This window comes from Ursus arctos, unplaced genomic scaffold (genome assembly GCF_023065955.2).
Source record: "Ursus arctos isolate Adak ecotype North America unplaced genomic scaffold, UrsArc2.0 scaffold_17, whole genome shotgun sequence".
Lineage (NCBI taxonomy): Eukaryota > Metazoa > Chordata > Mammalia > Carnivora > Ursidae > Ursus > Ursus arctos.
This window is the reverse complement of record NW_026622841.1, coordinates 30,023,521-30,041,414: the sequence shown is the minus strand read 5'-3', so window position 1 is coordinate 30,041,414 and position 17,894 is coordinate 30,023,521. Positions and strand designations below refer to the sequence as shown.

Below are 17,894 nucleotides of genomic sequence, written 5' to 3'. Positions count from 1 at the left end.
GGTTACAGGGGTTTCTTACTGTGTCAGCAGAGTAGAGAACTGCCGTTTAACTCGACGTACAAGGAAAAGAAAAAAGGATAGTCTTTGTATAGATGAACAGTGATTCAGAGTTGTTGTACCATGAATTCTGACAAGAGATGGGAGGAAGGGTGGCAGATTTGAAGATTTTTGTCTGGATTAGCTTCTGATTCTCTGATTCGGTGAGGGGAGGGGAGGTAGGAGGTAGTAAGTAGAAAGCACAATTTAATTTATTTTTTTATTTTTATTTTTTAAATTTATTATTTATTTATTTTTTTAATTTAAATTCAGTTAGCCAAGGTATAGTACATCATTAGTTTTCGATTTAATGTTCAGTGATTCATTAGTTGAATATAACACCTGGTGCTCATCATAATACGTGCCCTCTGAAAGCAGTTTTTTTAATCCAAAGATAACTTAAGATGATCTTCAATATCAGTGTGATTATCAGTATTGAACTTGAAAGATAGTATAGCTTTTTGCCTTGCAGAAGTAAATAATTACTAAAGGACAGTAACAGTCTCAGAGATGGAGTCTCTGTGAGGGATAAAAGTAATAATTGGGACCAAAAAGCTCTGACTTCTGACATAATGGACTCTGAACATTATTAGAAAGTTTCCTCTGGATTGAGCATTGTCTTAGTCCATTTGTGCTGCTATAACAAAGTACCAGAGAATGGATGCCTTATAAACAACAGAAATTTATTTCTCATAGTTTGGGAATCTAGAAGTCCAAGATGAGGGCGCCAGTATGGTCAGGTGAGAGCCCTCTTTGGGTTGAAGTCTTCTTGTATCTTCATCTGGCAGAAGTGCTAGGGAGCTCCATGTGATTTCTTCTATAGGGGTTCCACTGTCATGACTTAAGCACCTCCCAAGAGCTCTACCCTAGTATCTTTCACATTGGGCATTAGTATCTCAACATGGATTTGCGGGGAGGAGGGCGCAAATATTCAGACCATTGCAAACATAAATAAGAATTTCTTTTACCTAGTTTTATAAATCTATCACAAATATTGAGAGGGGGTTTTAATGGAAATATTTTATTGTTGAGCTATTTAAGAAAATTATGCTTCATTTATTATTTTATCCAGCAAGCACTGTTTCAGTAAAATCCCTTCTCCCCATAGGAAATAGACTAGCTATCACACTGGTTTTTGGCATGACTTCCTTTTTGTCATTTATTTTTTATTTATTGACTAAAGCTCATTCATCAAGAAATATAGTTGGTTAATGAAAAGTTCCTTGGCTGTAATTGATGGGTGCACTAGATTCCAAATATTGTTGCCCCCCCCTTTTTTTGCATTGATATATTCAGGACTTGTTTTGTTGTGTATTTTATTTTATTTTATTTTATTTTATTTTATTTTATTTTATTTTATTTTATTTTTTTAAAGATTTTATTTATTTATTCAACAGAGATAGAGACAGCCAGCGAGAGAGGGAACACAAGCAGGGGGAGTGGGAGAGGAAGAAGCAGGCTCCCAGCAGAGGGGCCTGATGTGGGGCTCGATCCCATAACGCCGGGACCACACCCTGAGCCGAAGGCAGGCGCTTAACCGCTGTGCCACCCAGGCGCCCCTTTTTTTTTTTTTTAAAGATTTTATTTATTTATTCGACAGAGATAGAGATAGCCAGCGAGAGAGGGAACACAAGCAGGGGGAGTGGGAGAGGAAGAAGCAGGCTCCCAGCAGAGGGGCCTGATGTGGGGCTCCATCCCATAACGCCGGGACCACACCCTGAGCCGAAGGCAGACGCTTAACCGCTGTGCCACCCAGGCGCCCCTTGTTGTGTATTTTAAATCCATTTATCTCTGGTCATGTAGTCACTCTTCCCTGATTTCACTCATGTTCAAAAGTCAATTTTGAAAGTTCTCTAGCAGTATTTGTTAAACTGAGTCTTCCAGTTTCTTCTGGTAGTTATGTTGTTCTTGTTCTTATTAGATCTTTTGTTATGTTTCTGTTTCTCTTTTAGAAAATAATTGATTTTATTGTTTAAGGACAGTGCCCTTTTGTTACAGCTATGTTAGCTGCACTATCTTTTAACACACAAGGCAGTTTATTTTGTGAAGGAAAAAAAAAAAAAGCATGCGCGTTAGTTATTTTTCTTTAGACTGGTACTCCTTAGCTGTTAGTCTAATTTCACTTATGTGAACCTTGGGAAAAAAAGGTATTTCATCATATATCTACTCAAAAGGATATTTCATTAAAGGGTTTCTTTGCTTTCTCCTCTTTTATTAAGAATATGAAGTAATTATTTGCAACATAAACTTGACAGTAAAGTCATAATAATATTGGAAAGTTATGCTGGAATAGGCTAAAATTTGTGTCATATATTTCATTTTTAAAGAAGTATAGATTTTTATACCTGTTGAAATAACAGTTGCTAACACTACTTCAAAGTCTTACCACTTGGGAAATTTTTGTGTTGACCTCATGACTGGAAACCAACTAGGGAAATAGAGTAGCACATTTGAGGCTGAGAAAAGTACAGATTATTTAAATTATTTGAGTAATCATAACAAAATGCAACAGTATTTTCTTGTCTCCATAACTTAATTTAGTATATATCAGTTGTGTTTTAATTTTTTGGAAATTGAATATTTATATATGGGACACATGGTATTTTTGTTAATCAGATTTATTTATATGATCATCAATCACAAACATTAAGTACCTGGTAGTAGTAGGTTAGTGTGCTGCTCTTTGCCATGGGAAGCTTGCACAAAAGTTGCTTTAATCCTTTTAATAATTTAGACCAAAGTTATCCAAGTAGTCTAATAAAAATAATGCATATTGATATAAAGCAAAGTGTTATGTGCTAGTATAACTAAAGCATGGTGGATAGACTAATTTCCAAAAATGGGCAAACAGATCATACTAGTTTTTTTTTTTTGAAGAGTTATTTATTTTGATAAATAGTACTATTTATTGAGCTATTTACTGTGTGTCAAGCACTGTCTTAGTGCTTGAGTTATAGTAATAATAAAACAAAATTTTCCACCCTCATGGAGCTTACCTTCTAATAAGGGAAACAGAAAAGAAACAGGATAAAGTAAGTAAAATATATAACATACTAATCGTGATTAGTGTTTAGAGAAAAAAGTGAGAGAGGAAAATGAAAAGTTGAGTTGGCATTGATTTTGGAAATTTTAAAATTTGTGGCCAGGAAAGGCTCACGAAGCAGGGTGTGTCAGCTCTTTCTGAATAAATTAAAAGGGGATAGCTTATGAACCTGTGGTATGTAAATAAGACTTCTTAGTCAACTCCTGTAGATTGTCCTGGTGAATAAAGGAAAGTTAAAATATTTGAGATAAAAAATGTGTGTATTCAGAAACTAATGTAACATTGTGTGTTGACTATACTTCAATTAAAAAAAAAAAGAAAAATTGTATTCTCTAGCATATTATTAACTTTGTTACTAGGAAGAGTGCATTGATAAAAGGCAATTGCCTATCTTTAGGGAGTTTTAAATTTTCTTAGTTTTTGATACAGGTGAGTCTCTTTTAAAAAAAAAAATGCGGAGGGGATAGAGAGAAGAGTTTAATGGATAAACATGACCCCTTGGCAGTCAGTGCCTTTTCATTTGTGTGTGTGTTTTTTTTTAAACCAGTAATAAGGAAATCTTTTAAACTGTGGTAATAAGTTTGTTTAGAGTAATTTAATAAGGTAATACTATTTTGTGGTGAAGAATAAATGAATGCGTTCTTTCTCTAAATTGATTTTTTACAAATTTTATTTCTTTATTTGAGAGTGAGAGGGCATGAGCCAGGGGAGAGGCAAAGGGAGAGGGAGAGAGAAGAAGACTTCCCGCTGAGCAGGGAGCCAGATGCTGGGCTCTATCCCAAGACCCTGGGACCATGACCTGACCCAAAGGCAGACACCTAACTGAGTCACCCAGGCACCCCTCTCTAAATTGATTTTTAACTAAACTTTAAAACAAACAAATTATATATATATTTATCTATACATATATTTATATATAAATATTTATGTATATGTAATAATATGTAATATTTATATATAATATAATAATTATATAATAATATAGTTATATAATATTATTTATATATAATATAATTAACATAATATATTAATATATCATATATAACATATAATATAATATATTAATATATAATACTAACAATATATTATATATTATATATAAATATTAATATATAATTAATATAATCAAGTATTAATAATTATAATATAATATATAATAAATATTATTTATATAATAATTACATAATATATTTATGTATAATAATATATAATAATAAATATATATTACATATATAATGTATAATATACAATTTATATATTTATATATGTATAGATAAATATAAATATATTTATATGTAAATATATATAAATATATACATAACATATAAAATTTTATATATATATATATATATATATATATATATAATTATAAACAGCTACAAATTGTCTGAAGATCGATTTCAAATGACCTGTAAAATTAAATTACTTTTGGTGCCTACAAGGTTTGTTTATTAAAACAAAAGCTGTGGGAGGGAAGGGGTGGCTGGGTAATGGACATTGGGGAGGGTATGTGTTGTGGTGAGTGCTGTGTGTTGTGTAAGACTGATGAATCACAGACCTGTACCCATGAAACAGTGCATTATATGTTACCTTAAAAAAATCTAAAAAAAGCAAAAAAAAAGCAAAACCATACAAGCTGTAACATCCACTCACATTGAATTTTGGTAACGTAGGTTTTATTTTTCTTTACTAATCCTGTGTCTTATTACAAACAATTATAGCATTGATTGTCTTTTAGCAGTAGTTGGATGGGAGTTCAATTTTTATAATTTCTCTTTTTAATTATTCTTTATTTTAAATTCTGGTTTTTATTCAAGTAGGGGAATTTTTTTTATTCTAATGCAGCTCAGATAATCAAATGAACTCAGCAAGGAAATAATGTTTACATTAAAACTCTTCCTTTCACTCTAATGAGTGAAAATTTTTCCTTCATTGTAATCACTTCTGTGATTAAATTATTATGAAATGAGTACAAGGAAAAACTTTTTAAAATTCTAATTAATTTGAATTAAAAATATTTAATAGGGAATGTCTGCTTTTATTATTTTAATGAAAGTTAGTCTTATTTCAGAGATGCTAAACACTAAATTATTTTAAGCAAAAGTCTTCTTTATTAATGAATGTTAAATTAGTCTTGTAATGATGTATTTTGAGCTTTGAAAGACAAAGGGTAAAGATTAGGTATAAATGAAATCACTGTGCTCCTTAGGAAAGACAGCATAGTTTAGTCTAGAAATGTGTTGCAGGGTTTTCTGTGGGGAATAGCTGTACACACCTGAGAATGTGGAATCAAGAAGAGCGTACATCAAAATGCTAATAAGACAAAATTTAATATTTAGTACTAATTGGAATGTCAGAGACTATGTGTGTCTTTTCATGCACACGCATGGGTAGAGCTTAAACCTCTAACCTGAAGAGCAGAGAGAATGTACCTTGAAGAAAAGTATTAGAACCTTAAGGACCTATGGGACAATAACAAGTAGCCTAGTCAGTATATGTGAGGCCAAATCAGCCATTTATATGCAGTTGAGGATGATTTTTTCATATTTGGTAAATAACATCTACCTTCTATGCCAAATACATATAGTCTGTGTTGCAACACTTATACAAGCATGTAAGTTTTGATAAAATTAGGCCAAAGTTTTGATTCTCCTGCCCTATAGTTTTTTGATGTCCTTAAACATAGTTCCAGACCCATCAGACATCTTTTTAAGTCAAAGAAAATAAAGGATTAAACCCAAGGAACAGATATGCCATTAATTGGGATTTAGAAATGGGAGAGCAGTTCATTCAAGATATTCCTTTAGATGTCCCTCCACCGAACTGTCCTTCACTCTTTACATCCACCTCTCTTTTACTGCCCCAGCCTGAAGCTGCAGAGTTATTGGATCATTTGGCATACCTCCAGTCTAGTAAAGAGATAAGTGCGGATCCAGGCCGTGGGTTGTCCTACTGTGTCCTTCTTAGTTTCCTAGCAGTTAAATTCTCTACTTAAAAGGAAATACTAAGTGTGACCACTTTTTATTTGCTTAGAAACATTTTCTTGTTGCCTGCTTTTTCAAAAGTATATTTGGGTCACTTATAAGAGGAGAAAGGAGTAGAGTTATAATGGTTATGTGTAGTAGCATGAAATTGGAAACATGAGACCCTTGCCATCAGTTAAGGGTCTCTGGGTTGGTTCACTTCAGAAATTCTCTTTGCCTCTGTTTCTGCATCTTAGAGGGGTGGAGATACTGTCTGCCTCAGTCAGGTGAAATACTGCATGTAAAGTGTTTTGCACAGAGTAGTCATTCAGTAACACTGGCTTTTATTTTTTAGGAACCATTCTCATATATGTCTACTAATTTTTCTAGTTATTTTAGTAAAAATTCTAGTTCTTGTTATTGGGAATCAGCTGTAACTTTAAATACAAAATAAAGGAAAATTCCTCTCTCTTTGGAAACTGCAAAGCAATTGAAATAGTTCTTGGCAGAAGTATAAGGAATTGCTGTAGGAAAGGAGACATTTTGGAAGATCTTAATTTTGCCAGTGATTGATATAGTTCCTGTTCTTGTATAGGCATTGAAACGGTGTGGGAGAATATTACTATAATCTCACCTTGGTATATCCATTTAATAATAAGTAACAGGGATAAAGTGAAGGAGATTATTAATAAATATGCCACACTTTAAATTTTATGCAGTAGTTCTAGCTTTGAAATGCAAAAAAATGGGACGCCTGGCTGGCTCAGTCAGAAGAGTGTACAACTCTTGATCTTGGTTGGTTTGAGCCCCATGTGGGTTGTAGAGATTACTTAAATAAATAAAACTTTAGAAAAAAAAGAAATGCAAAAAAATAAAGCACACTTTTGAGTTAAAAGAACAATTTATGTTTATTTTTTTATATTTGCAGCACCTAGCAGAATCATATTTACTGTTTATTTTTTCTTAAAAAAATACTTCACAAACAACAAGGAAAGGGTGAAGAGCATATAGCAAAAACAATAAACTTCACTCAAAACAGTAATAATATTCAGAACTTCTTGTAAGTTATGAATCACTTCTTTGTCATAAAAATAGGTCATAATATATTGTAACAACATCTATATCAGTCTGATGCTGTCTCTTCAAATTGAGTCCTTTTTTTTTTTTTTCATTCAAAAGACTAACCTACGCTGACCTTATAGGTTCAGGATAAATTCCGACTGGACCTGTCTGATGAAGAGGCGGTGCATTACATGCAGAGTCTGATCGACGAAAGTGTCCATGCTCTCTTTGCTGCAGTGGTAGAGCAGATTCACAAGTTTGCCCAGGTAAGTGCTCTGAAGGCAGTGCAATTGATCTCTCAGCTTCTCGGTGTCCTACCCCAGAGTCCTTGGAGAGCCATGCTTTTCTCCTGCTAATGATGTCTTTTCTGTGTTTTCTTTGTCAAGCCTTTTTGACATCAGTCAGCTGATGTGAATGTGTTGCATACGTTATTAACTCTAAAACATCCCGGTTAAATTTTCATAGTCATTAACTAAATTGTGGAATATCAGCATAGGTATATTTGTCCTTTGTGGTCAGTGGTGATTGTAAATCTTTCTTGAGAATGATCTTGGGTCTAACCGAGGCCTTAGCAAGTGAGACTTGAGCACTTGTTGGATTTTGACAAACGGTGAAGTGCTAGGAAAGGAGTTTAGAAGCTGAGAAAAGCAGTGCATACCACACACTGAAAAGGTCTGTCTGTAGACTTACTGTTAGTAGAATCTTGCATGCAAATGTCTGAGGGAGACCTTTTCACACTAGCCTATGATGGTAAACCTCAGGCTTAAAACGGGTTTCATTATGAATTTCATAATGAGGATGCTTATGAAAATGGTGAGCAAACAGAAAAATTAGGCCTCTTTCCTCCCACACACTCACACTCTTCTCCTTGCTTACTCCTTCCTGACTTTGCATATTCTGTTAATAATTTTACTAATCACCCAAGCTCAAAGCCTGTCTGCTTTGTCTTCTCTCTCACCTAGTACCACTGTCACCAAGCCTTGTCAGTTTAACTGGTTTCTTGTTTTCTTTTTAGTTGAACCATTTCTTTATCCTTTTCTATCATTTTCTGACTACTAACATTTTAATCTATTTTTTGTTCTTTAAGATATCTTGGATAACTAAAACCCTTTATAATTCTTCTGTTTTAGTCTTTTTTTTTCTCTAAGCATTTTTTTATCCTTCTAAATATCCCAGATATATTTTCACAAAATAATGTTTTCCCTTGTCTTTTTTTTTTTTTTTTTTTAATTTCAGTGTGCACAATGTTTTCCCATTGCCTAACAGTGAAGTCCACTCTCTGGCAGCTCAAAGCCTTCCGGAATATTGAATTCCAAGCTGCTTTCCAAGGTGTTTCCCTAACACTCTCTCTGAATATTTTGTTCTTTTCTGTCTCAGTGATTACTTTGCAGCTGCCATTTCTTCAGCATAGAACATCCATCTTCTTAACAATAAATCTTTGGTAAACTTCTGCTTACCAAATCCAAGCTGTCCTCCGAGATCTATTCATAATGCCACTTTGATTGATCTTCCTCTGGATATTTATAGTACTTTTACTTTTATTATGAGTTGCACTTATATTTTGCTTTCTTTTATAGATACTTGGATACTTGTCTTATAACTACTAAAATACAAACTTCTTGAAGATGGGGCTATATCTATTTCTCACCTATTAGCACAGTGCCTTATCTACTTAAAAAATATCCAAGGAACATAAAGGAGTTTCTTCTGGTAAATGTTACCTTATCCTCTTTTTTTGCTTAACAAAAAGTTTCTTTTCCCAGAACACCAATTTGGGTCATAGTTTATCACAAGGACCAACTCTTTTTAATCCTAACCAGTCACTTCTCAAGAGAATAAACTGTGATTCAGATGGTACGTGATTTGTCTAGCTAATGGTAGATCTGAATCTCCATATAGCATAGCCGGATATTTTGGAGCAATAGGGTATAGAAGCCCAGAATGGGATAATGACTTCCACTAACTTCATTGACTAACAAGGGACTGAACCAAGACTTGAACCCAAATTTTTTGACTCCCATATCCAGTATTTTTGCAACTCGTTCTCTTGTCAGTGTCTTGCTTACCACTATTTTATGAGTAACTGAAACTTTCCCTGGCACAGCCCTCATAATCCAGTTACTTTCTCTCTCCCTTTTTGTATGTACACCCTTTTTTTTTCTTTTTTAAAACTCAAATAGTTGTAACATGCTTGAGGTTAGAAATTTTTAACTTCTGTGTCTTTGCATTTCCTTCAGAGTTGGTTATTTATATTTCATTTTGCCCTATCCTTATCTAGAGCTGAAAAATTTCTCTTGCAGGAGTTTTCCTTCTTGCATACTTCAAGTTTCTCAGTTTTCTCCTTTAGTTTCTTGGGCATTTACCATATATAATAGAGCTAAAACTCCACACTTCAAATTAATGCTGCTGCCTGATCACCTCATTTCAGATTGTCTGTAGCTGTTTAACAAACCTGAACTCACTAGCTTAAAAAACAATAATGATTTATTACTTCTTATGATTCTCCAGTCAGGATTTCAGCCAGAGCCCAGCCACATGGCTTTTTTGTTTCCTGTTATGTCAGGTGGGTTCACTCATTCAGCTGTGTTTAGCTGGTGATTGGGTTTGTCTGAAGGGTCCAAAAGGTTTCACACATCTTCACTTTGCTCCTCCAGATGGCCTGTCTACGCTTCTCTCGCCATTCTGTACTCTAGCTAGGCTGCTGTTCTCCTGCATGGTGAGGGCTGCCCCCCAAGAAATACAAAAACAGGGGCAGCAGGCCTCTTAGAGCAAATCAGAAGGCCGGCCCCGGCTCTCAGGGAGAAGAGATAATGTGTACTCTGGAGGAGAGGGATTAAATGTGGCATCTTTGAAGACTTAACTGCCGCTTATCTTATATACTCTAGCTTAAAGTTTGAGCTTTCAAGTTCTGTAAATGAACTTGTGGTATACTTTATTTATTTAAGATTTTATTTACTTATTTGAGAGTGAGAAAGTGAGTGAGAGAGAGAGCACAAGCATGGGGAGGAGGAGAGGGAGAAGCAGAGTCTCCGCTGAGTGGGGAGCCTGACATGGGGCTTGATCCCAGGTCTCTGAGGTCATGATCTGAGCTGAAGGCAGATGCTTAACTAACCAACTGAGCCACCCAGGCACCCCTGAACCAGTGTTATACTTTAGTTTTGAAATTGTGTTGGAATTTACATAAGATGTCTATTCTGCATTGCTCACTGAACCTAAGAATAAAAGGACTATTTTTCTTGGCACAGCAGTTAAGCGTCTGCCTTCAGCTCAGGGCGTAATCCTGGCGTTCTGGGATCGAGCCCCACATCAGGCTCCTCTCCTTCTTCCTCTCCCACTCCCCCTGCTTGTGTTCCCTCTCTCGCTGGCTGTCTGTATCTCTGTCAAATAAAATAAAATCTTTAAAAAAAAAAAAAAAGGACTATTTTTCTTTTCTTTTCTTTCTTTCTTTTTTTTTTTTTTGTTTTGTTTTAAGATTTTATTTATTTTACAGAGAGAGCGTGCCTGGGGCTGGGAGGGGAGGGGCAGAGGGAGAGGAAGAGAGAGAGAATCTAAAGCAGACTCCCTGCTGAACAGGGAGCCCGATGTGGGGCTTGATCTCATGACCTCAAGACCATGACCTGAGCCAGAATCAAGAGTCGGATGCTTAACCAACTGAGCCACCCAGGTGCCCCAGAGGGACTATTTTTCTTAATTCCCTGTATTAAAAATAAAGGAGAGAAAAGGCCAGATAAAAAAGGGACCACATTCTTATTTGGGGGAGGTAGTAACAGAGGGACCTTTTTTTACCAATGTCTCTGGGCCTCAGTTGCCACATCTATAATTGGTATTGAGATAAAAACTAATATAAATTTAATCTATTGTCAGAGATACACAAAGGTTAATTGCTTTCCCTGTATAAACCTTATATTGACTATTGCAAAGATTAAAAGTAAATGAAACCCCCAGCACTTATGGTTCAATTACGAAGATTGTTCAGAATGAAGAGTTAACGCATATACCTTTTCTATTCACAGAGAAAATATGAATATGGCCAATAAATTGGTAATAGAGGTGGATGTACTCTTAACTTAGACTTGGGAAAGATCATATATACGCATGAACTAACAGAGGATTATATTTCTTGGAAAGAAATATTAAGTCTTTCTGAGGTTTCTATTTTTTAGTTCTTCGGTAAAATGGTAGATACGATGTAGAAATTCTCGATAAATAGTTATTTTAAATTACTTTGGCCTTTGTTGTTACAAACTTTCTTGGACTAGGATAGATTCTTGATAACAAAAAAGTATTATTACGTAAAGGGGTGCCTGGGTGGCTCAGTTGGTTAGGCATCTGCCTTTAGCTCAGGTCATGATCCCAGGGTCCTGGGATTGAGTCACGCATCAGGCTCCTTGCTCAGCAGGGAGCCTGCTTCTGCCTCTCCCTCTGCCTGCTGCTCCCCCTGCTTGTGCTCTCTCTCTGTCTCTCTGTCAAATAAATAAATAAAATCTTAAAATAAAAGGCACAATTTCCAAAAAAAAAAAAAAAGAAAAATCAGAAACCCTAGATTCTCATCCTGATTTGGTCAAAAATTTCAGACTTTTGCCTTTAAAAAAAAAAAAAGAAAAAAAGGAAATCAAGGCCATAGCAACATGCATATGAATTTAGAGCAAATATCTGGATGATTCCAGCAATGTAAAGACCACCAGCATCATCCTAGACAGGGAATAGTGGAGGCTTAATACAGCATGAATATTTATGTAGACAAAATATTTAGAACATATCTCAGTGCTGCATTTTATAATGAGAGATAATCATGTCTGGGACAGCAATAACCTTATTTATTTGAACTTTGTATTTCATACAGTGCTTCACTATTTTTTAACATTATATAATCCTTACTATAACCACGAAAGTGAGTTATAACATTCTCCCCTTTTAAAGATGAGAGGGCTGAGCCACATAAAATGTTGTTTCCTAGCTTATCAAATTCAAGTCTTTACCAGACTCTCCCACCATATTCTACATCCTAAGAAATGAATTGAAATGCTCATGCTGTCTCATCTTTGGTTTCCTTAAATATGTCGCCTCTGCCTATACTCATCACCTGTGCCTATACTCTTGCGCAACTGAAACAATATCAAAATGAGAGTAACCCAAGGATGTTTAATTTCATTGGAATTTGTTTAGTTATTGAAGGTTACAAGAGATACTAAATATGGTTTTAACTTCACATAGGTCTTTTCAAATTATGAAATTACAGAAGCATTGTTCTTTCTTTTTTTTTTAAGATTTTGTTCTTTTTATTTTAGAGATAGTGAGCAAGTGAGCATGGGGGAAGGGACAGAGGGAGAGGGACAAACAGACTCTGGGCTGAGCACAGAGCCCAATGCGGGGCTGGATCCCAGGACCCTGAGATCATGACCTGAGTCAAAATCAAAAATAGGACGATTGAACTGACTGAGTCATCAAGGCACCCTGAAGCATAGCTATTTCTTAACTAATCTCTGAAGTTTATTTTCACTTTGAAACTCATACTTATAAATGCTATATATTTTCTAAGTAGTGACTGTGTATTTTCTAAGTACTACTTAGACATGCATGTGCAAATCCGGATGACCAACATCTGTTTTCTTGGTCACTCATAGCATTTATTATAAGGATGTATACTGCTAATTGATTTAGTCTAATTTTAGTGCATTCCTATTAATCACTGTGGATTATAGGACAATTTTCTAAAAATGGAGGTAAACTGATTGATACATGTTAACAAAAATTATAGTTGTTTCAGCATAAAAGAAATTATAGTCTAAAAGAAGACTACAAAATTGCCACATACAACTATTATGTTGCAATGCTGAAAAGGCTTATTTTCTTCCATCATACCATTCCCTAGGAAGGGTAGAGATTAAACACTGCAATATTCGTTGCCTAGCAACACCCACCTATTAGTGATACAAATTTTCCACTGAAAAACACTTTTATTTAGGTCATTGTCTTTGAAATTGCATCATCAGAACTCTTGTCCCCACTGAAATGATCTTTAAAGGGTTTTTTAGTCTTGTCTGCACAGGAAGGTAGAGGTCATTTAGTTTGGGTCACTTACTGCTCTAAAACTAGCCTTTAGATGGTAATCTCTCACACAACAGCCTGCTTCTGCCCTGTGTCTGCTTTCTCCTGTCTGTTTCTCTCTCCACTGATTGATGATAGAGAGCTGGAGAGTGAGGTGTGGTTTCCATTCATCTTAGTACGTATTATCTAATTAACTGAATTTTGGTAGATTAACTAGGGTTAGAGATGTATTTTTTGTAGACTGAGAGTAAAACAATAAGAACAGATGGCATTCAGAAAGTTTACCTAAGTTCCAGCTCAAGATACTGAAAACAAGAATCCTTAATTAGCCCCCGTGGTGTCCAAGGGGGAAAGCACAGGTCCTAGCAGAGGGGCACATGAAGTGTAGTCATACATTATGTGGCTTTAACTGAAGAGTTACAACTATATATACTTATGGTGATTTAAAAAAGAAAACAAAAAACAATGAAAGGAGAAAAACGATGTTGTTATTCTGCCTGATGTTTTTCCTGAACAGTGTATGTCCTAATCAGTGTGAGAGGAGCTCCTTCAGGGATGTGGCAGTCCCAGGTGTCTCCCATGACATGACATCTTGCCGTGCTGCATGTGATTCCAGTTATTGAGGAGTCTCATTCTTTTGTACAGCGGGGCTTCTAAGTGCAGGCCATCCATCTGGCCCATCTGCTGCTCAAAAAAATAAGGTTTTTTTGCATCAGTATTAAGGGAAAAGCTCCCTGTTCTCAACTTGTGGAGAGATGACTATATGTAATGTGTTGCCTTCTGGCTTTTTTTGAGTAATTTTATTTGTGCTCCTGTTTTACCATTATGTGCTGACACTAACACCTAAACCTCGTGTGGGATGTTTGCACTGTAACTGCTCTACTTGAGAGCACATAGATGCAAAAGATGCCCTAGGAGAAGAGGATAGAGCATCATTTCTGAGTTGAAGTCACATGGACCTTCTTTTACCATTAGGAATAAAGAACAGCAGTATAAAATAATTAATTGAACAAAACTAAAAAGTATTGAAATCTTTAGCCAAAAAGAACTTTTTCTTAAAAACAAGCTTTTTTTTTTAATTTAGTAAATAATTTTCTAAAGATGTAGATGATTCCCAGACCAGTGGCTTAAATAAATATCATAATACTAGTATTTTGTATTGTATTGTGTCCCCAATCTATTCCTAATTTATCTGAATTATCCTGGGAGGAATAAAAATCAACAACAACAAAGAAACAACAATAATAGTAACAATTACAGCTTATTGAACACATAGATGTTTCAGAAATTACATAAAGAGCTTTTTCTGTATCACCTTGTTTAATCCTCACACCTGTGAAGTGGGTGTGTACTAGGCCTGTTTTACAGAAGAGAAAACCAAGGCTGAGATTAAATAACTCATGGTCTCAGGGTTAATAGGGGGAAGAAGCCCAGATTCAAACCCAGACCCTAAGTTGTAGAAATAGACAGTAGTTTCTAAATCATGTTTTTCTTGATATATATATTTAAGCTTTAATTTATTAGAGATGAGTGGGTTTTGTTGTGAGTAGCAAGTTTTAAAAAATATACTTGTAAATTAAAAAAAAATGATCTTTTAACTTTTTTCTCTTTAATGTTTCATCTGCCCTTCAAGAGAAAAAAAAATCAGCTGTTCAAACAGCCAAGAGAGTGTGATATAAAAAGGAGTCACTGGGAACAGTTAATCCCAGATAATTATGATAAATGTGGGATAACATTTATTTTGCACGTTGGCCACAAGCCAGTCGTGAATTTTAGTGACGCCCACGTGCTCTCCGGTCGCTCTGCAGTCAGCGCTGCTGTGCGAGTAGCCGTTAGAGCCCACCATGTTTAAAAACATCATACAGGCTCTTGCGACATTACAAATGTTTTAAAGTCTTAAGAGTAATTACTGTAATAGCAGCAGTCAGCAGAATGCCCTATAATTTTCAGCTAAAATGCCCTGCAGTTTATTTTTTATCTGTAGAAATTTAATTTCCTTGTCTTCTGTGGGGTGAGTTTTCAAACACTTGAGTATAATCTACAGTAAGATTTGTCTGTTTGCTTCATTAACTGCTTTTAGGAAGGTTAGTTGTGATACTGTTGTTTTCCTGACCCGCTGTTGTATCAGACCATTTTATATAAATTCATCAGATGTACAGGGAGTTGAACATTTTGGGACTGACTCTGCAGCATAGTATTACTGATTTTTTTCCCCACAGACAGAGACGCTCTGAAGTATTTAGGCGATCTATCAGAGACCGTCTGTTCAGTAGCAGTGTTTCTCCCACACATACAGACATAAGTATCCACATGTGTGGTTTTTCACTGTTTTCAGGATATTTAGACTTCCCAGCATGTCTGTGAGGACCCTCCACAGTTTGGCTCTAACCCACATTTTCAATTTTAATCATCTTCCTCTAGCCTTCAAAAAGAGCCTTCTTTGTAGCTCTGCTGGTTTACCTCATACCCAGTATTCCCCCTCAAGCCCCACAAACAGTCCACCTTTGCTCTTTGCCTGGAATGAGTTCCTCACCCATTGCCCAACTTTTGGATGTGCTTGTGTGTGTATGAGTGGTGACCCTGTATATGAGTATTTTGTCTTCCAGCTTTTTTGGTCTTAAGTAATATGGGGACTCTCACAGAACCTGAGCCATTCCTGGCACATAGTAGGCACCAAATAAACGTATGTGATTTTATATAATTGCCAAGGACCATTTGAGAAGTTTATTTTTATTTTCTCTGATATTATCTCCTAGAAGATATTTAAACCGCTTCTTAAATCAGAAATTACCTTTTTCTTAAAAGCATTAAAGTTGAATCTTACCATATTCTTGTTAGAATCACCACTTTAAATTGTATCAGATTAAAATCAGTCAACATCTTTTACATTTTTACACATATACATGAATGCACACACACACCCACAAGTATTTGTCTGTGAGTTTTTTTCCCCCTTCATGTTTTTTTCTTAGAGTAATAATGAGGTGAAGTTCACAGAAACAAAATTATGTTGCCCATGTCCAGCATTCGTATTTCCTCCGAGATATTGCCAGCATATATTTTATTGAACAAGATGGCACATGAGTTATGGACGGTTCAGTTATGTTCACCCGGACAATCAGAGTTGTCCGTACTGAGAAAGCGATGACTGGCAGCATCTGTACACGTTAAAGACAACCATTAACTGTTGCAGATGATTTTTGTATTGGCTAGTTCTCAGAAGTAATGGGTAGCATTCTCTGAATTTCACTGAATGCTAATTTTGAGAGATAATGAAGAGAGGTGCAGTGTCACAGATCTCTTTACAAGCAATATCTGAGGTAACTGTGAGGGTTCCTAGCACAAAACAGGTACTAAAAGCATTGGGTTTTTTTTTTTTTTAATTTCTACTTGATATTTTAATATCAAACATTGTTAATGTGTTGGCCCCCACACAACTCCTGACTGGACTTCCTTGTTCTTTTAGGGACCACTGTCTTTGATTTGATTCCAGATCAGTTCTGGAATGAAGTGGGTGCTCTCTGTGGAATAAGCTACAGCTTTTCAGTCTCTAAAAATGTCATGCCAAGAACTAAGCATTTTTTAAAACTGTAGACTCTGTTGTTTGTCTTTCTTTGTGAAATTGAAGTTAATTACTTTCTACTTGTTTATCTGTTTTTGATTTTTGTAGTACTGGAGAAAATGAAACTGGATTTGGCACATCAGGATGTTTGGCTCTGTAAGAAAACTACTTTAGAAGCAACCCCTCTAAAAGGAAGACTTCAAAGTGACAAGGAAGAGAACGTTTGTGATCTTCAAGATACCGTATATCCTAAATGTTACATGGTGCCTGAATTCTGTTTCTTTGGATGTCATTGCTCAAATATGGTCTTGAAGGGTTTGTTTTGGAATATTGTATATATTTATTTTCAAATGTACACATTGTTAATAAGTTAAGAATTGAGAAATTTGTTCCAGGATCATGTACGTATTATGAGAGCTCTGGAAGAATTTTATGTTGAAATAAGTAAAACATTTTAGTTTTTGGGTTTGAAATGTCCTGGGTTTTTTTTTTTTTTTTAATCATCTCTTCACATCAGGACAGTAGTTACGAATTTGGATTGTCTCAGTCAAGAAGGGCTTTTTTGGTTTGTCTCTCCCTACCCCCTTTCCCTCTCTTTCTCCCCCAACTCATGTTTGTTTTTGCCCAAGCTGTAATATTTAAAGTTTTGCATATTGTGGCTCATTCTTTTACAGTTCAACAATTACATATACTTCAAATAAGATGTCATTTTCTCTCACTTTTAAATATATATCTTATTTGAAAACTATGGTTAGTTCACAGTTCTCCTACCTTGTAAGTACATAAAGCAGGATATGCAAATGTAGCCATCTGAATTACTGGCCAAAGGGTCATAATGACAGCAGCTTTTAGTGTTGAGCCCAAGATATTTTTACATATACATGTAAGCATAAATTGTCTTTCTTCAATAAATACATTTCTGATGCAAACTTACTTTTCAAAAGGTTTTTGAAATAGCTCTACTGGACCTGTTAATGTAATATATCCTTTCTGATTTAAGCAAAATGATTTCTTGTCTTTCAAGTCCTGCTAATCCATCTCGCCTCTTTGCCTCATGGAACTTTGGGAAAAGGGCACATACGAAAATAGAAGAGCAACACGATAATAACCTTTGCAAATTAATGTGTGGCATAGTCATGTGACTTTGTTTTGGAAGAAAAACACTATCTCGTTCTTTCAG

The 17,894-nt window shown here is 35.3% G+C and overlaps 1 protein-coding gene across 3 annotated transcripts in view; it reads left to right on the top strand.

The window, feature by feature from the left end:
* PIK3C3 (phosphatidylinositol 3-kinase catalytic subunit type 3) overlaps positions 1-17,643 on the top strand; it is a 138,466-nt gene extending 120,823 nt beyond the window's left edge. For 2 of the 3 annotated variants that reach the window (XM_044382970.3, XM_057313118.1), the window contains 2 exons: positions 7,245-7,370; positions 8,682-10,519. In XM_044382970.3, coding sequence (XP_044238905.3) covers positions 7,245-7,370; positions 8,682-8,711 — 156 coding nt within the window. In that variant the 3' untranslated portion in view covers positions 8,712-10,519. Of the gene's footprint in view, positions 1-7,244; positions 7,371-8,681; positions 10,520-16,822 lie in introns of those variants that run through there. The other variant, XM_026496225.4, reaches the window with a different exon arrangement.
* The last annotated feature ends 251 nt before the right edge of the window (positions 17,644-17,894 follow it).